The sequence below is a fragment of the Mugil cephalus genome, chromosome 1, assembly GCF_022458985.1.
Source record: "Mugil cephalus isolate CIBA_MC_2020 chromosome 1, CIBA_Mcephalus_1.1, whole genome shotgun sequence".
Classification (NCBI taxonomy): domain Eukaryota; kingdom Metazoa; phylum Chordata; class Actinopteri; order Mugiliformes; family Mugilidae; genus Mugil; species Mugil cephalus.
In genome coordinates this window covers 37,545,303-37,559,750 of record NC_061770.1, presented here as the reverse complement: position 1 = coordinate 37,559,750, position 14,448 = coordinate 37,545,303, and the positions used below count along the sequence as shown (strand labels likewise).

Below are 14,448 nucleotides of genomic sequence, written 5' to 3'. Positions count from 1 at the left end.
TGTGTTCTCGCAGGTTGATGTCAGTACTCTGTGCAGGCCACTCAAGTTCTTCCAAACCAAACTCACTAATCCATGTCTTTATGGACCTTTCTTTGTGTACTGGTGCTAGGCTTGGGCGGTATCCATTTTTCCATACCCTGGTATATTCCTGACTAAATACCCCGGTATGGCTGGGATTTACGTCTTCAACTCATATATATATATGTGTGTGTGTGTATATATATGTGTGTGTATATATGTGTGTATATATATATATATGTGTGTGTATATGTATATGTATATGTATATGTATATATATGTGTGTATATGTATATATATATGTGTGTATATGTATATGTATATGTATGTATATGTATATGTATGTATATGTATATGTATATGTATATGTATATATATGTATATGTATATATATATGTATATGTATATATGTATTAACAATACAATTGTCGCTTCACAAAAACCTGCCTGCAACCTCCAGAGCAAGCCTGAGGGCGACGGTGGCAAGGAAAAACTCGCTTTTAACAGGAAGAAACCTTGAGCAGAACCCAGCTCATATGCAGGCACCCATCTGCCGAAGGCCAGCCGGGTAGAAACAGAGAATATAGAGAGAAAAGGAGAAACAAGATAAACAAACTTCTGTCATAGATACATACATCAAGCTGAGGGAAACATGTAGGATATAGTAATACAGCACATAGCTGATGATCTTATGTAACAGTTTGTGAGTATAACAGGAATCATGGGCAGGTTGGTGAATTGTTCATCTAGGTAGGAATGGACAACTGGAGGACGCCATGACGACTGGGGCAGATGTAGTTTATGGAGCTCCACAGGTCTGATACACAGCACTCCAGACCATGAAGACTGGGCTGGTTGATGAGGCCATGGCAGCAGATGTAGCCCAGAACTCCACAGGTCAGATATTCAGCACTCCGGACCAGAAACCCTCACAAGAAGATGGAGGGGGAAGGGAGGGGAAGGGAAGGGGAGAGAGTGAGACACAGTGGTTAGTAATAGAAAATAAATTATAAACGATAGAAAATAAAATGATAAGATATTAGAGGACAGGATCCAAAGAAGACAGAGGAGAGGACATTTCCTCAGTGCGTCGTCGCCCTGCAGCCTAGGCCTATAGTAGCATAACTAAGGGATGGTGAAGTTCAGCCCTGAGTATAAGCTTTGTCAAAAAGGAAAGTCTTAAGCCTGACCTTAACAGTCGAGACGGTGTCTCCCTCCCGAACCCAAACTGGGAGCTGGTTCCATAGGAGAGGAGCCTGATAGCTGAAGGCTCTACCTCCCATTCTACTTTTAGAAACTCTAGGAACCACAAGCAGATCTGCACTTTGAGATCATAGTGATCTGTTGGGACCGTATGGTTCTACGAAATCTTTCAGATATGATGGAGCTTGGCCTGAAAAGGCCAATGAGCCAATGGGACAATGAAGAGAAGCTAATACTGGAGTAATATGACCTCTCTTGCTAATTTCTGTCAGTGCTCTTGCTGCAGCATTTTGAATCAATTGGAGGCTTTTTAAAGACACCCAGACAGTACTCAGTTACAATAATCCAGCCTGGAAGACACAAATGCATAAACTATTTTTTTCCATATCACTCTGAGAAAGGATTTTCTTAATTTTGATGATATCACGAAGGTGAAAGAAAGCAGTCCTGGTCACCTGCTTTATGTGAGAATTAAAGGATATATAACACCAAGGTTTTTCACAGTAGCACTGGAGGCCAAGGTAATATCATCCAACGAAACCAGGTGATTAGATAATGAACCTCTGACATGTTTAGAGCCAAATACAATGACTTCTGTTTTGGCTGAGTTTAAAAGTAGAAAATTACAGATCATCCAAGCCTTTATGTCTTTAAGGCATGATTGGAGTTTAACCAGCTGATTAGATTCATCTGGTTTCATGGAAAAATATAGCTGGGTATCATCTGTGTAGCAACGGAAGTTTATGCCATGCTTTCTAATGATATCACCTAAGGTAAGCATGTATAATGTGAATAATATTGGCCTAGCACAGAACCCTGAGGAAATCCATAGCTTACTTTTGTATATATAGAAGAACTGTTGTTTACATGGACAAACTGGAATCTGTCTGACAGATATGATTCAAACCCTTCTAGTGCAGTTCCTGTAATCTTGATCACACTTTCAAGTCTCTGTAGTAGAATACTGTGATCAGTAGTGTCAAATGCAGCATTGAGGTCTAGCAGTGCAAGAGACAAGTCCATCATCTGAAGCCCTGAGGAGATCGTTGGTAGCTTTAACCAGAGCTGTTTCTGTACTATGATGAGCTCTAAACTTGACTGATACTCTTTAAACAAACCATTCCTGTTTAAATGATCAACCAACTGATTGGCAACAACCCTTTCTAAAACCTTAGAGATAAAGTTATATATTCTATAGTAGGCTATATGACATATCATCTTCTCATTCCATCGTAATTTATGTTTCTTTGTTATTCTATGTTTTAGATATTCTGTATTTGACATTATGAAACAAACAGTTGAAATGTTTAAGAAATGTATTTAAACTGCCAGAATGACATGTTTTTGCACTCAGTGCCAAGCAATCACGTATGTTAATGTTAGAAATAAAACACACATTAACAAAAATGAGAAAAGTACAAACACCAACAAAGCCAGCAGAAAACGGTTAACACTGCATGCGAGTTCATATCACATCTTTGGTAAATCAAAAGAAAATGAATTGCCTAATTCAAGCAATAACAGGTAACTTTTTTTCACCCAAACAGGCAAATACCCTACACTTTTCTTGCAGATGTTCTTGCAATGAGACTGGCCAAAGTTGGCTTCTTGTTTGCCAGCTGCTGCTCCTGCTACAGACTTTGTTGCGTGCTCACCTTTATCATTCAGTAGGAAATCAAAACACTCCCAGACAGCGGCTGAGGCATGGACCTTTTTGACTAATTCTGCACCGCCATCACTTGCAGCCCCCATCCTCACGCACTGGGCCTTATGACTGGTTCAATTGTCGCAGCAGCCTGTTGACCCGCATACTGCCATTTAGTAGCGTGTGCGTGCTGTACTATGATAAAATGACATCGCAATTGTTTCTGTATAGCAGGTTGGATAAAAATAGAAGTATATCTATTTTTAATGGTGTTAAAAGTGTATCGCCGGTATTTTGTCATCTCGCGGTACATGGTATTTTCACCATACCGCTCAAGCCAAGTGGTACTAAGTTATGTTGAAGGAGAAAGGGGCCATACCCACACTGTTCCTACAATGATGAGAGCATGGAATTGTCTAAAATCTTTTCGTATGCTGAAGCATTCAGAGTTCCTGTCACTGGAACTATGGGGTCAAGTCCAGCCCCTGAAAAGCAGCCCTACACCATAAGGTATATCCTCATTTCTGTGTTCCAGGAACCTCAACAAACCGTGGAGACCACGCATAGCATTAAAGTTAACAAAAACTCAGGTATCATCAGTAGTCAGGATGGAACGCGGCATGGATGCGGGTGTGTGTTATAAGTGACAGTGTGTTTGTGTGTGTATGAGTGTGTGTACAAAAACCTAAACCCAAACCCAAACCAACCCAAACAACTAAACAAAGAAACAAAGGCCCCAAAACCTGTACAGGTTGTGCTGGAGGTCCAACCCGGCCAGAGTGCAGAGAGCGAGTCGCTTCCAACAGCTGAACCTTTCGGCTCTGACCTGGTGGCCACACCCAGCCAGGTGCCAGCCATTACCACTAAGGAGCTGGCAGCAGACCCTGGAGACTCCTCCATCTGCTCTGAATATTAAGTAAAATGATAAACTGCTACTTAATAACCATCAGATTGTATGTTTAGCTGTCCTCTTTGGGAGTGGGAAGAGTGGGGGCACTTTATCGTGTGTGACCCAGGTGCCCCTAGGTCTGGGCCATGACAGTATTTCATATATTCTCATCCTACATCTTAAGAACATTAAACTGATGAATGATATTGAGCGTCTTTGAGATGAACAATGGGGAGTTATTCTCTTGTTTTCTGGATGAAATGGCTTCAGTTGCCTGTTATAGAAACCTTTGATCTAACAAGCCTCACAGTCTTTGCTTCGGTTTTGTTGAGACCACACGCTGTTGTCTCTTCCTGTCAAACAGGGAATGTAAACCTCACACTCTCGCATCCTGCTTTTACTGTGGTTAAAAACTTCAACAATTAATACTTATTAAAACTTTTCATTATTAGACTCTGAATGTGATTTTGTATGTAATTATGCAACACACCCTGAGGGATTTTGTGATGTTTAGAGCTGAAGTTAAGACTTCCTTTGATTGGCACCTGACTAATGATGCAGAGAAATTATCTGTTACTTTTATATTTTCCACACTGTCCTAAATGTTCTTCCACAAACTTGTTTACAAATGTGTTACAGATAAGAGTTGGGTTCAGACCACATGTTGTCTCTTCCTGTTAACAGGTCAGATTGAGCCAATCCAGACATATGTCAGTGATTTTACCAGCTCCTTCTCTATTAAACACTGATCATATGTTTGTTTTTTTCTTTTTAAAGTTAATTATAGAAAGAATATGACGATGAATGAATATTTTATCTTTATTGCAGCATTAGACTTTTCTTCCTCACATCAACAAACCATCCAGAGCCACAAAACATATTAATACAACACAACATCATGTCCAGTTTCTCCTGATTCTATCTCTTTGCAGCATAAACAACATTTGTCTCCAACTCTCTTCTTTTAACTCTCTTTCTAGTTGACGCTGCAACGTAGTTCAGGTCGTCAAAACCACAACTCTGTGAAAACAACATTTAGAGGTCTATTAAAGGCCAAGTTAGAATGGAGCAAGACTTTTTACAGTTGTAATAGACACATGTTTGTGTTCTCCCCTGGACATAAACTACATTAGCAAATCATATGGAGGGTAACTTTAGGAAATGTTTATGAAACAAGAAAATGATTTACCTGACGTTCTGGATTCTGTTCTTCTTGAGCTGAGTGACAGAAACAAAACATTTGGTTAATGATCATTAACTACTTTTGAGAATATAGTATAAAATAAAAGCCTAGGTACCTTTTTTGAGCTTCATGATTTGAACAACCAGACCAATGATGACCATTACAAGGACAACAGTCAGTCCACCCAGGGCCACACTCACCAGCTTTACCATTTCATCAGACTCTTTAGAACAAAGACAAGTTACAAGAAAGAAAGTAAGTCTCAGTTTTTACAACACAAAATATTAGGGAAACTGTTATGTTTATATTCGTTGTCCATGTTACCATCAGGTTCATTAGTGACTTTTAAATTAATAAAGATTATTTCATACTTGATTTTATTTTTGGATGATTTATATCAAATCATCTCTTTGTATCATAATTAGAAAATGACTTGACCAAACAAAATGTACCAATAAAAGTAAAGACACTTACCATGAGTCTTTAAATGTGTCCTACTTAAAAGTAGATTTCCAGGTCTGATAATTCCATAGACATACAACCCAGAGTCTGATAAATCCAGAGACTTGATTTTGAGAAAGAAAGAGGAGCTGTTAGAACTTGTTTCATATTTTTCATTTGAGAATTGATCATTCGTTGTTTGAACTTTGCCAGATGGGTCCATAGAACAAATAAAACCATCTGATGTTTGATCGACCACTCTGAACCACATTATCACAGTATCATACTGGTCAACATTAGAGCATGTAAGTGTGACGTCTTGACCCGACTGGACGTCCAGAGTCTGAACCCCAGAACCTGAGACAGAGAACCAGCCTGAAACCAACAGAGAAACAACAGAGTTACTTGTTTTAAAGTGACATGAGGTAAATAAAATGAAGAAAGTCAAGTAGCAAGTGAATGTATTAAATGATGACAGACTAACCATACAACAATACTTTGAGGAGTGAAGTTAGGAACAATTAAAGTCAGTACTTACAGAGGCTGCAGAGATTAAAAGCTGTTATTAGGGTGAAGTTCATGGTTGTGAGTATGACTGGAGCTCTGCAATGTCCGCAAATGCAATGAACCCATGAAGGGTGAGCTTTTAAAGGAAAGAGGCGGGGTGTTTTGTGTCACTTACCCTGTTGTTTGTAGCTTGATATCTTACCGCTTTCAGGGCAGTGAGTGTTGTTTCAGACTGTATCATCACATAATAAGTAACATTCCAACCATAGTATTTACAACACAATCAACACATACTAAATGAAAGCATCACGTGTTTTTAATTTCTATGGTCTAAGAATCGCATCCTCTTTAAAAATAACCTGAGTAGTCGTCATGTTGTGTACTTGTAGTTTCCAATAATAGTTATTGTGTTGTTGTAGGTGCCACACATTAAGACTGAGACAAACCAGCCATTGCTGTAGATTAGTGCAGCAAAATTAAATCATAAGCGGATATACACTCACTGGCCACTTTATTAGGTACACCTCGTTAGTAAAAGGTCGGACCCCCTTTTGCCTTCAGAACTGCCTTAATTCTTCGTGGCATACTTCCAACAATATGTTGGAAACGTTCCTCAGAGATTTGGTCCTAATGACATGATAGTATCATGCAGTTGCTGTAGATTTGTCGGCTGCACATCTTTTAAACAAATCTCCCCTTCCACTACATCCCAAAGGTGATGGTCTATTGCACGAGTAGGCAACCCACGGCTCTGGAGCCGCATGCGGCTCTTTCAACCCTCTGCTGCGGCTCTCCGTACCGAGCAATGTGGAGCAAGGATGCTGATCAAAGTCATTCACCTTTTCACGCTGTCTCAGAAAAGCAGTAACTGTACACTCAGTATTGAGTAAGCAAGAAACTACGCAACAACTGAATGACATTGAATGCCACACCACTGTTAACATCAAGAAGCACTTAACTCGCACAGTGCATTGCAGAACATATACTCCTTGCTATCGAGTATTTAATTCAAATGTATTTTACTTTAGTTCATTTAAAAAAATATATATAATTCTAAATTTGAATTTATGGTGATCTTGTAACTTTTGTCGCTCACAATATACGTCACGACTGCCAATGTGCAACTCCCGCTGGCAGGTCCAACCCGCTATTTATTGAACTTTTCCACTGCGGGTAAGCCAACCATGGATAAATCCCAGTTATGTATGCATAAATACAATTTTGTTTTCTCTGTAGCAGTTCTTTCATTTCATAAATGCAACACATTTTATATATATTTTTTATACATAGCATAGAGATAAAAAAAAAACAACATATGCAGTGTTATGTTCAACCTGCTTTCTTTTTCAGAACTCACATTTTATTCATGTGCATAAACAAAATTTGGTTTTCTCTGTTGCAGTTATTTCATTTCATGAATGCAAAACACTATAGTTTATCATACATAGGTCTAGCATAGAGGTAAAAACGATATATGCAGTGTTATCTTTATTTTAGATGTCAAAGGGGTTTTGTGGCTCCCAGTGTTTACTTTTCTGTGGGAAACGGGTCCAAATGGCTCTTTGAGTGTTGAAGCTTGCCGACCCCTGATCTATTGGATTGAGATCTGGTTACTGTGGAGGCCATTGGACTACAGTGAACTCATTGTCATGTTCCAGAAACCAGTTTGACATGATATGAGCTTTGTGACATGGTGCATTATCCTGCTGGAAGTAGCAGTTAGAAGATGGGTACACTGTGGTCATAAAGGGCTGGACATGGTCAACAATAATACTCAGGTAGACTGTGGCATTTAAACCGTGCTCAGTTTATACTAAGGGCCCAAAATGTGTCAAGAATATATCCCCCACACCATTACACCACCACCAGCCTGAACCACTGATACAAGGCAGGATGGATCCATGCTTTCATGTTGTTTACATCAAATTGTGACCCGGATATCCGAATGTCACAGCTGAAATCGAGACTCGTTAGACCAAGCAAAGTTTTTCCAGTCTTCTATTGTCCAGTTTTAGTGAGCCTGTGTGAACTGTAGTTTCAGTTTCCTGTTCTTAGCTGACAGAAGTGGCACCTGGTGTGGTCTTCTTCTGCTGTAGCTTCCTCAAGGTTGGACGTGTTGTGCGTTCAGAGATGGTATTCTGCATTCCTTGGTTGTAACCAGTGGTTCTTTGAGTTACTGTTGCCTTTCTGTCATCTCCAACCAGTGTGGCCATTCTCCTCTGACCTCTCACATCAACAAGACATTTTCATCCACACAATTGCCGCTCACTGGATATTTTCTGTTTTTGAGACCCTTCTCTGTAAACCCTAGAGATGGTTGTGTGGGAAAATCCCAGTAGATGAGCAGTTTGTGAAATACTCAGACCAGTCTGTCTGGCACCAACAACAATACCACATTCAAAGTCACTTAAATCACCTTTCTTCCTCATTCTGATGCTCGGTTTGAACTTCAGCAAGTTGTCTTGATCACCTCTACATGACTAAATGCATTGAATTGGAGCCATCCATTTGTTCCAACAAGCAATTGAACAGCTGTAAATAATAAAATGGCCAGTGATTGTATAATACATAAACCTCAACTACCCATCAGTCTCTTAGAACTGAAGAAGCTACTCAGATGAGCGGCAAAACGTCTTCTCAAAAACTCTTCAAGTCCAGTTGCCTCTTTCAAATGCCTTTTGGATATATAACAAACATGACAGATGTTAGCATGTAACGAGAAAATACTGCAGCTGTTATGTTTTTCTAAAAAAGACACGGAGTCTGAAAATGAACTAGAGAGAAAACAGCTGAGCAACTTTATTGCAAATAATCCATCAGAAGCTAAACACAGTAAACTAAGACAGGTTAAATTCCAATTAGACAAAATACTTAACAAAAACAAAACAAACAAAAAAAAATATTTGTAATAGAAAGATTATTACAAATATGAATATAACAATAAAAAGGGGGAATAGCTAGCAAATCAACTTAAATGTAACAAAGAAAAATTCATAATAGACAGATTCAGCTGGGAGGCCGATGGTCTCAGGACAAGACATCAACAACACTTTTCAATCATTCTACAGTAAACTATACACTTGTGATCATGAGCCAAATGTATCAGAAATTGATTCTGTTTTAGACAATATCAACCTTCCAAAAATAACAACTAACCAAGCAAATATTCTGGACAAACAATTAACACAAGATGAATACTTAAAGGCACGCATCTAAATGCCAAACAATAAAGCACCACATCCGGACCTCCTCCCTGCTGAATTCAAGAAAATGTCTGTGAAGGTTCTCAAAGGCGATTGAATAAAGGCAACTGGACTTGTTGAATTTCTTGAAGTTGTTTTGCCACTCAATTCTTCAAACACTTCTGGAACATCATCTCACCACTATTCATGAAAATGTACCTCCAAAATTCCTCAAAAAACAAATACTGCTCTCCTCTCATTACAACTGAAGCCGGACAAAGACATGACTCAACGCTCCACTTACCGGCCACTATCACTTATCAACCCTGATATTAAAATAATAAGTAAAGCCCTGACCACTACCTTTGGAAAAATATAAAAAATAATATTCCTTATTCCATTCAGCTGTATAACAGCTCATCTTTTTGTGTCAATTAAGCTACTATGATCAATTAATTTCCCTTGTGGATCATTAAAGTCTGTCTAAATCTAAGTCTAAGTCTATTATACACCCTGATCAAACCGGTTTCATTACAGGTCAACCTTCCTCAGATAACAATATGTGAAGACTGTTAAACTTGCTAAACATTTGTGAATCAGACAACCTCAAAACCCTTATCACCTCCCTTGGTGTTTTAAAAAGCCTTCAGTAGAGTCAATCATAGGTTTCTTTTTTCAACACTACAAAAATTTGGTTTTGGAGAATTTATATACACTCGATTAAAACACTATAGTTTTCACCCATGCCCATCGTAATTACCAACAGAATAATATCAAAGGCATTTACTTTACGAAGAGGAACAAAGCAGGGATGCCCACTTTCTCCATCACTCTTCGCCGTATTCATTGAACCTTTAGCAGTTGCAACGTCAGAATCACAGTATCCAAGGCATTCGTGTTTCCAATTACCATCACAAGATCAGCTTATATGCAGATAACATTTTGTTGTACCTTGAGTCCACAAATCATTAAAGATGATCTCAATCAATGGATAAACTTGCCACTTCCTCTCACTGGAAGAATTGCTACATGTCAGTATTACCCAAAATCAATTATCTTTTTACAATGATCCCAAGCCAACCTAGTACTAACTAGTTTCAAACACTGGACATTAAAACAAACAAGTTATATTGGAAAAATAGAAAAACAACATTACAAAAAAGTACAAGAGCAGATGTTTCTCACCAACCGCTTGCAATATATTTATAAATGGATTAATAATGCTCTTGGGATGCAGCCTTCCATTATCCCCCACCCTCAGTTTACTTGGAAACCTCACAGTAATCAATCCAATAATATCAGACCAATACTAATAGCCCTAACCACTGCCAAAAAGACCATACTCAGGAACTGAAAGACACGAACTGAGCACATCACTACACAACTCACTACTCCATTCTGCATGAGGTTTAGCTCATAAACGACACACACTTCACTTGCCCATACACTGCGTTTACATGCAGAGCTCGAGCTCGAGCTGTGCTCAAAATTCGACTTTCTCACTGCAGTCCTTGTCCCAGTTTACATGCAGCGCAAAAAAAACTAATAACTGTTCTTCTCCTCTACACTAGGTAGCGATACATGTCTTTTCAGTGGGTTAATACCACGTTAATACGGCCGGATTTCCGGGTTGACCTATTACGCGACATAATAAACTAGAGTCGTTAATGCGGCGGAACGGCATTTCAAACAACAACCAGACGGATAATAGTACATTTTTTAATCTTGTACGTAATGTTCACGCTACTTCTGGTGCAGGTAAGATTCGCGCTATCCCTCAGACAGCTCTGTTTCTCTTCTTCTTCTTCTTCTGCGACTGGCTTTCTTGAACGTTTTTGTTCGTGGAGCATGCGCACATGCATTATCCGATTAAAAATCCTCATCCTCCTCGACCATAGTGCAGCCTTTGATACCATTCCCCACTCCATCCTCCTCAGTTGACCTCTATTGACACCACTCACACTGGCCTTGCATCCAGTTCAAATCTGACCTTTCCCCAGTCAGTACAGGTGTGGACCAGGGCTATGTCCTTGGGCCTCTTCTGTTTATCATTTATCTCCTCCTCCTTGGCACTAGTTTTTGTAAGTTTAACATTTACGACCACCCCTACGTGGATGACACAATGCTTTACCTCTGTAGTAAACCCAACATTCCACAATGTCATCCACGTCCACAAACCAAACCAATTCACGATTCATTTCCAGTTTCCTGAAATTAAACGGCGATACAACTGAAACTCTTCTTGGAACCCCATTCACACTTTCCAAAGTTGACCATTTCTCCCTTCTTATGGAAGGAGAGCTGCTGTGCACAACAAAAGAAAAAATTTAAAATGTGGAAAATACATAAATGTTTTAACTAAGGAGGTAGTGCAATAAACAGAATAAATATAAAATAAGTTACAATATAAAATAAAAAATGGTTGTAAACAACGATAATCTTTTGGGCAGTGTTTATGACCCTGTGTACTGCCTTCCTGTCCTTGGCTGTGGAGTCTGCGTACCAGACGCCCAGACAGTACGTCAGTACGCTCTCCACTGAGGAAGGCCAGCAGCAGCTTCGTGTTCAGATTCTTCTCCCTGAGGACACGCAGGAAGTGTAGCCACTGCTGAGCCTTCTTTACCAGGACCCCAATGTGAGTCCAGGAGTGGTCTGCGGAGATGTGGGTGCCAAGAAACCTGAAGGTGGTGACAGTCTCCCCTTGCTCTCCGTTGATGAGGAGGGGGGTGTGGTCCTGTCTGATCCTCCTGAAATCCATGATAAGTTCTTTCGTTTTAAGGACATTCAGGGTCAGGTTATTTTCTGAGCACCAGCATGACAGTTTCTGCATCTCAGCCCTGTACGCTGTCTCATTGCCATTACAGATGAGCCCAACCACTGTTGTGTTATCCACATATTTTATAATGTGGTTGATTGGGTGGGCTCATGTTGCTTATTGTATGTTTCTTGTATTCAGATATTTGAATGCTGTTTTATTATGTGTCCATTGATGTTTTTATCCATTGTACTACTTGCCTTTTCTTATCTGTAAAGTGTCCTTGGGTGACTTGAAAGGTGCGTCCTAAAGAAAATGTATTATTATTGTTATTATTATGTTGCTGATTGACTGATCATATTATTATCCATACACTCTCTCCCAGTTATATCGAGTGCAGCAATAGTGTGTTTGATTTGTATGGAATGTAGTGACACAATTATAATGCTCATTTCCAGTCGTGAAGACTTCTGCTTGTCTCATCATTTTTTACCTCGTCTGAGTTCAGATTACATGTTGTCTCTTCCTGTTAAAAGTCTAGACTGAGTTTTTACCAACTCCCTCCCAATTAAACACGGATCATTTTTATTTGCCTAAACAGACAGAGAGAAAGAAAGCGCTAAAAGTTGTCCATAGAAAGAACATGACAATAAATGAATATTGGGTCTTTATTATCTATATTACAGATTTTTTTCCACTCGCATCAAAAACACATTAAAAGCATATTAACATGATACAGCATCATTCCCATTTTCTTCTGAGTCTATCTGGTAGCAGCATAAACAACATTTGGCTCTGGCTGTCTTCTTTTTGCTCTCTTTTGAAAAGTCACTGCAGCATAGTTCAGGTCAGTGCTACGTTCCTGTGAAGAGAAAGTATAGTCCCAGGTAATGTTGAGCAAGACATTTTACAGTTGTTAGAGACATGTTCGTGTTCTTTGATGGACGTTTATATTTGGCATATAAGCACAATGTCAGAACATTTGTAAAATATTCAGTACATATTGTACACACCATATATTGGAGATGAGAAAAACCTATAGAGTCTGATTTGGGTTAAGCTTTACTGAACAATAAATAAATGTTAAACTTGAATTCACCTGACTTTGCCCTGGATTCTGTTCTTCTTGGGCTGAGTCACAGAAACAAAATACCTGGTTATTGATCATTAACTATTTTTTATTGTATTTTTATTATTATTATTATCATCATTTTTCAGAATATAGCACTAAAGAAAAGACTGGATACCTTTTTTAAGCTTCAAGTTTTGAACAACCAGACCAATGATGACCATAACAAGGACAACAGTCAGTCCATCCAGGGCCACACTCACCAGCTTTACCATTTCATCAGACTCTTTAGAACAAAGACAAGCTGCAAGAAAGAAAGTTAGTCTCTGTTTTACTTTAGAGATTTGAGATTACACTAAAATTGAAATGGAGAAAAATATAAAGGAAATTCTTACGTTTACATTTGTTGTCCATGTTACCATCAGACTCATCAGTGCCTTTTAAATAAATAAAGATCATTTCAGCCTTGATTTTACTTTTGGGTGATTTACATCAAAGCATCTCTTTGTATTATAAGAAGAAAACGAATTGACAAACAAAATGCATCAATAAAAGTAAAGACTTTACAATCCACTTACCATCAATCTTTAAATATGTCCCACTTAAAAGTAGATCCTGCTTTCTGATTTTTCCACACACATACAGCCCAGAGTCTGATAAATCCAGTGACTTGATTTTGAGAAGGACAGAGGAGTTGTCAGAGATTATTTCATATTTTCCATTTTGGAGTCGATCACTTTTTGTGGCAACTTTAGTCGATGGAAACACGGAATCAATAAGAGCAACTGAGGTTCTGTCAACCACCCTGTACCAGTATATCACAGTATCATACTGGTCAACATTAGAGCATGTGAGTGTGACGTCTTGACCCAACTGGACAGTCATATTCTGAAACTCAGAACCTGAGACAGAGAACCAGCCTGAAACCAACAGAGAAACAACAGAGTTTTAAAGTGACGTGAATTAAATAAAATGAATAAACTCAAGTAGCAAGTGAATGTATTAAATGATGACAGTATAACCATACAACAATACTTTGAGGAGTGAAGTTAGGAACAATTAAAGTCCGTACTTACAGAGGCTGCAGAGACTAAAAGCTGTTATCAGGGTGAAGTTCATGGTTGTGAGTATGACTGGAGCTCTGCAATGTCCGTAAATGTAGTGAACCCAGGAAGGGTGAGCTTTTAAAGTAAAGAGGCGGGGTGTTTGTGTCGCTTACCCTGTTGTTTGTAGCTTGATATCTTACTGCTTTCAGGGCAGTGAGTGTTGATTCAGACTGTATCATTACAGAAAAAGTAACATTCCAACCATAGTATTTACAACGCAGTCAACACATACTAAATGAAAGCATCACGTGTTTTTAATTTCCATGGTATAAGAATTGCATCCTCTTTAAAAATAACTTCAGTAATCGTCATGTTATGTACTTGTACTTTCCATAAACAGTTCTTGTGTTGTTGTAGGTGCCACGTATTAAGACTGAGATGAACCAGCAAGTGCTGTAGATTAGTGCAACCATATTAAACCAGAAGCAGATATACACTCACCGACCACTT

The 14,448-nt window shown here is 38.9% G+C and overlaps 1 protein-coding gene across 1 annotated transcript; it reads right to left on the bottom strand.

Annotated features, from left to right (window-relative positions):
* Positions 1-11,282: 11,282 nt before the first annotated feature.
* Positions 11,283-14,039, bottom strand: LOC125008452. The gene is made up of 6 exons (XM_047585754.1): positions 13,969-14,039; positions 13,471-13,812; positions 13,288-13,329; positions 13,071-13,196; positions 11,572-11,870; positions 11,283-11,372 (listed from the first exon to the last, which is right to left on the bottom strand). Exons 1-6 carry the CDS (start codon positions 14,009-14,011, stop codon positions 11,283-11,285), a joined length of 942 nt encoding a protein of 313 aa, XP_047441710.1. The 5' UTR covers positions 14,012-14,039.
* Positions 14,040-14,448: the final 409 nt, after the last annotated feature.

Bases quoted from the DNA above. Each gene is read 5' to 3' on its own strand.
- LOC125008452 (XM_047585754.1), bottom strand. From the start codon at position 14,011: ATGAACTTCACCCTGATAACAGCTTTTAGTCTCTGCAGCCTCT. The intron at 13,813-13,968 runs GTAAGTACGGAC...TGTTGGTTTCAG, and splicing joins TTTTAGTCTCTGCAGCCTCT to GCTGGTTCTCTGTCTCAGGT. The intron at 11,871-13,070 runs GTATCCAGTCTT...GCTGGTGCTCAG, and splicing joins AAACTTGAAGCTTAAAAAAG to AAAATAACCTGACCCTGAAT.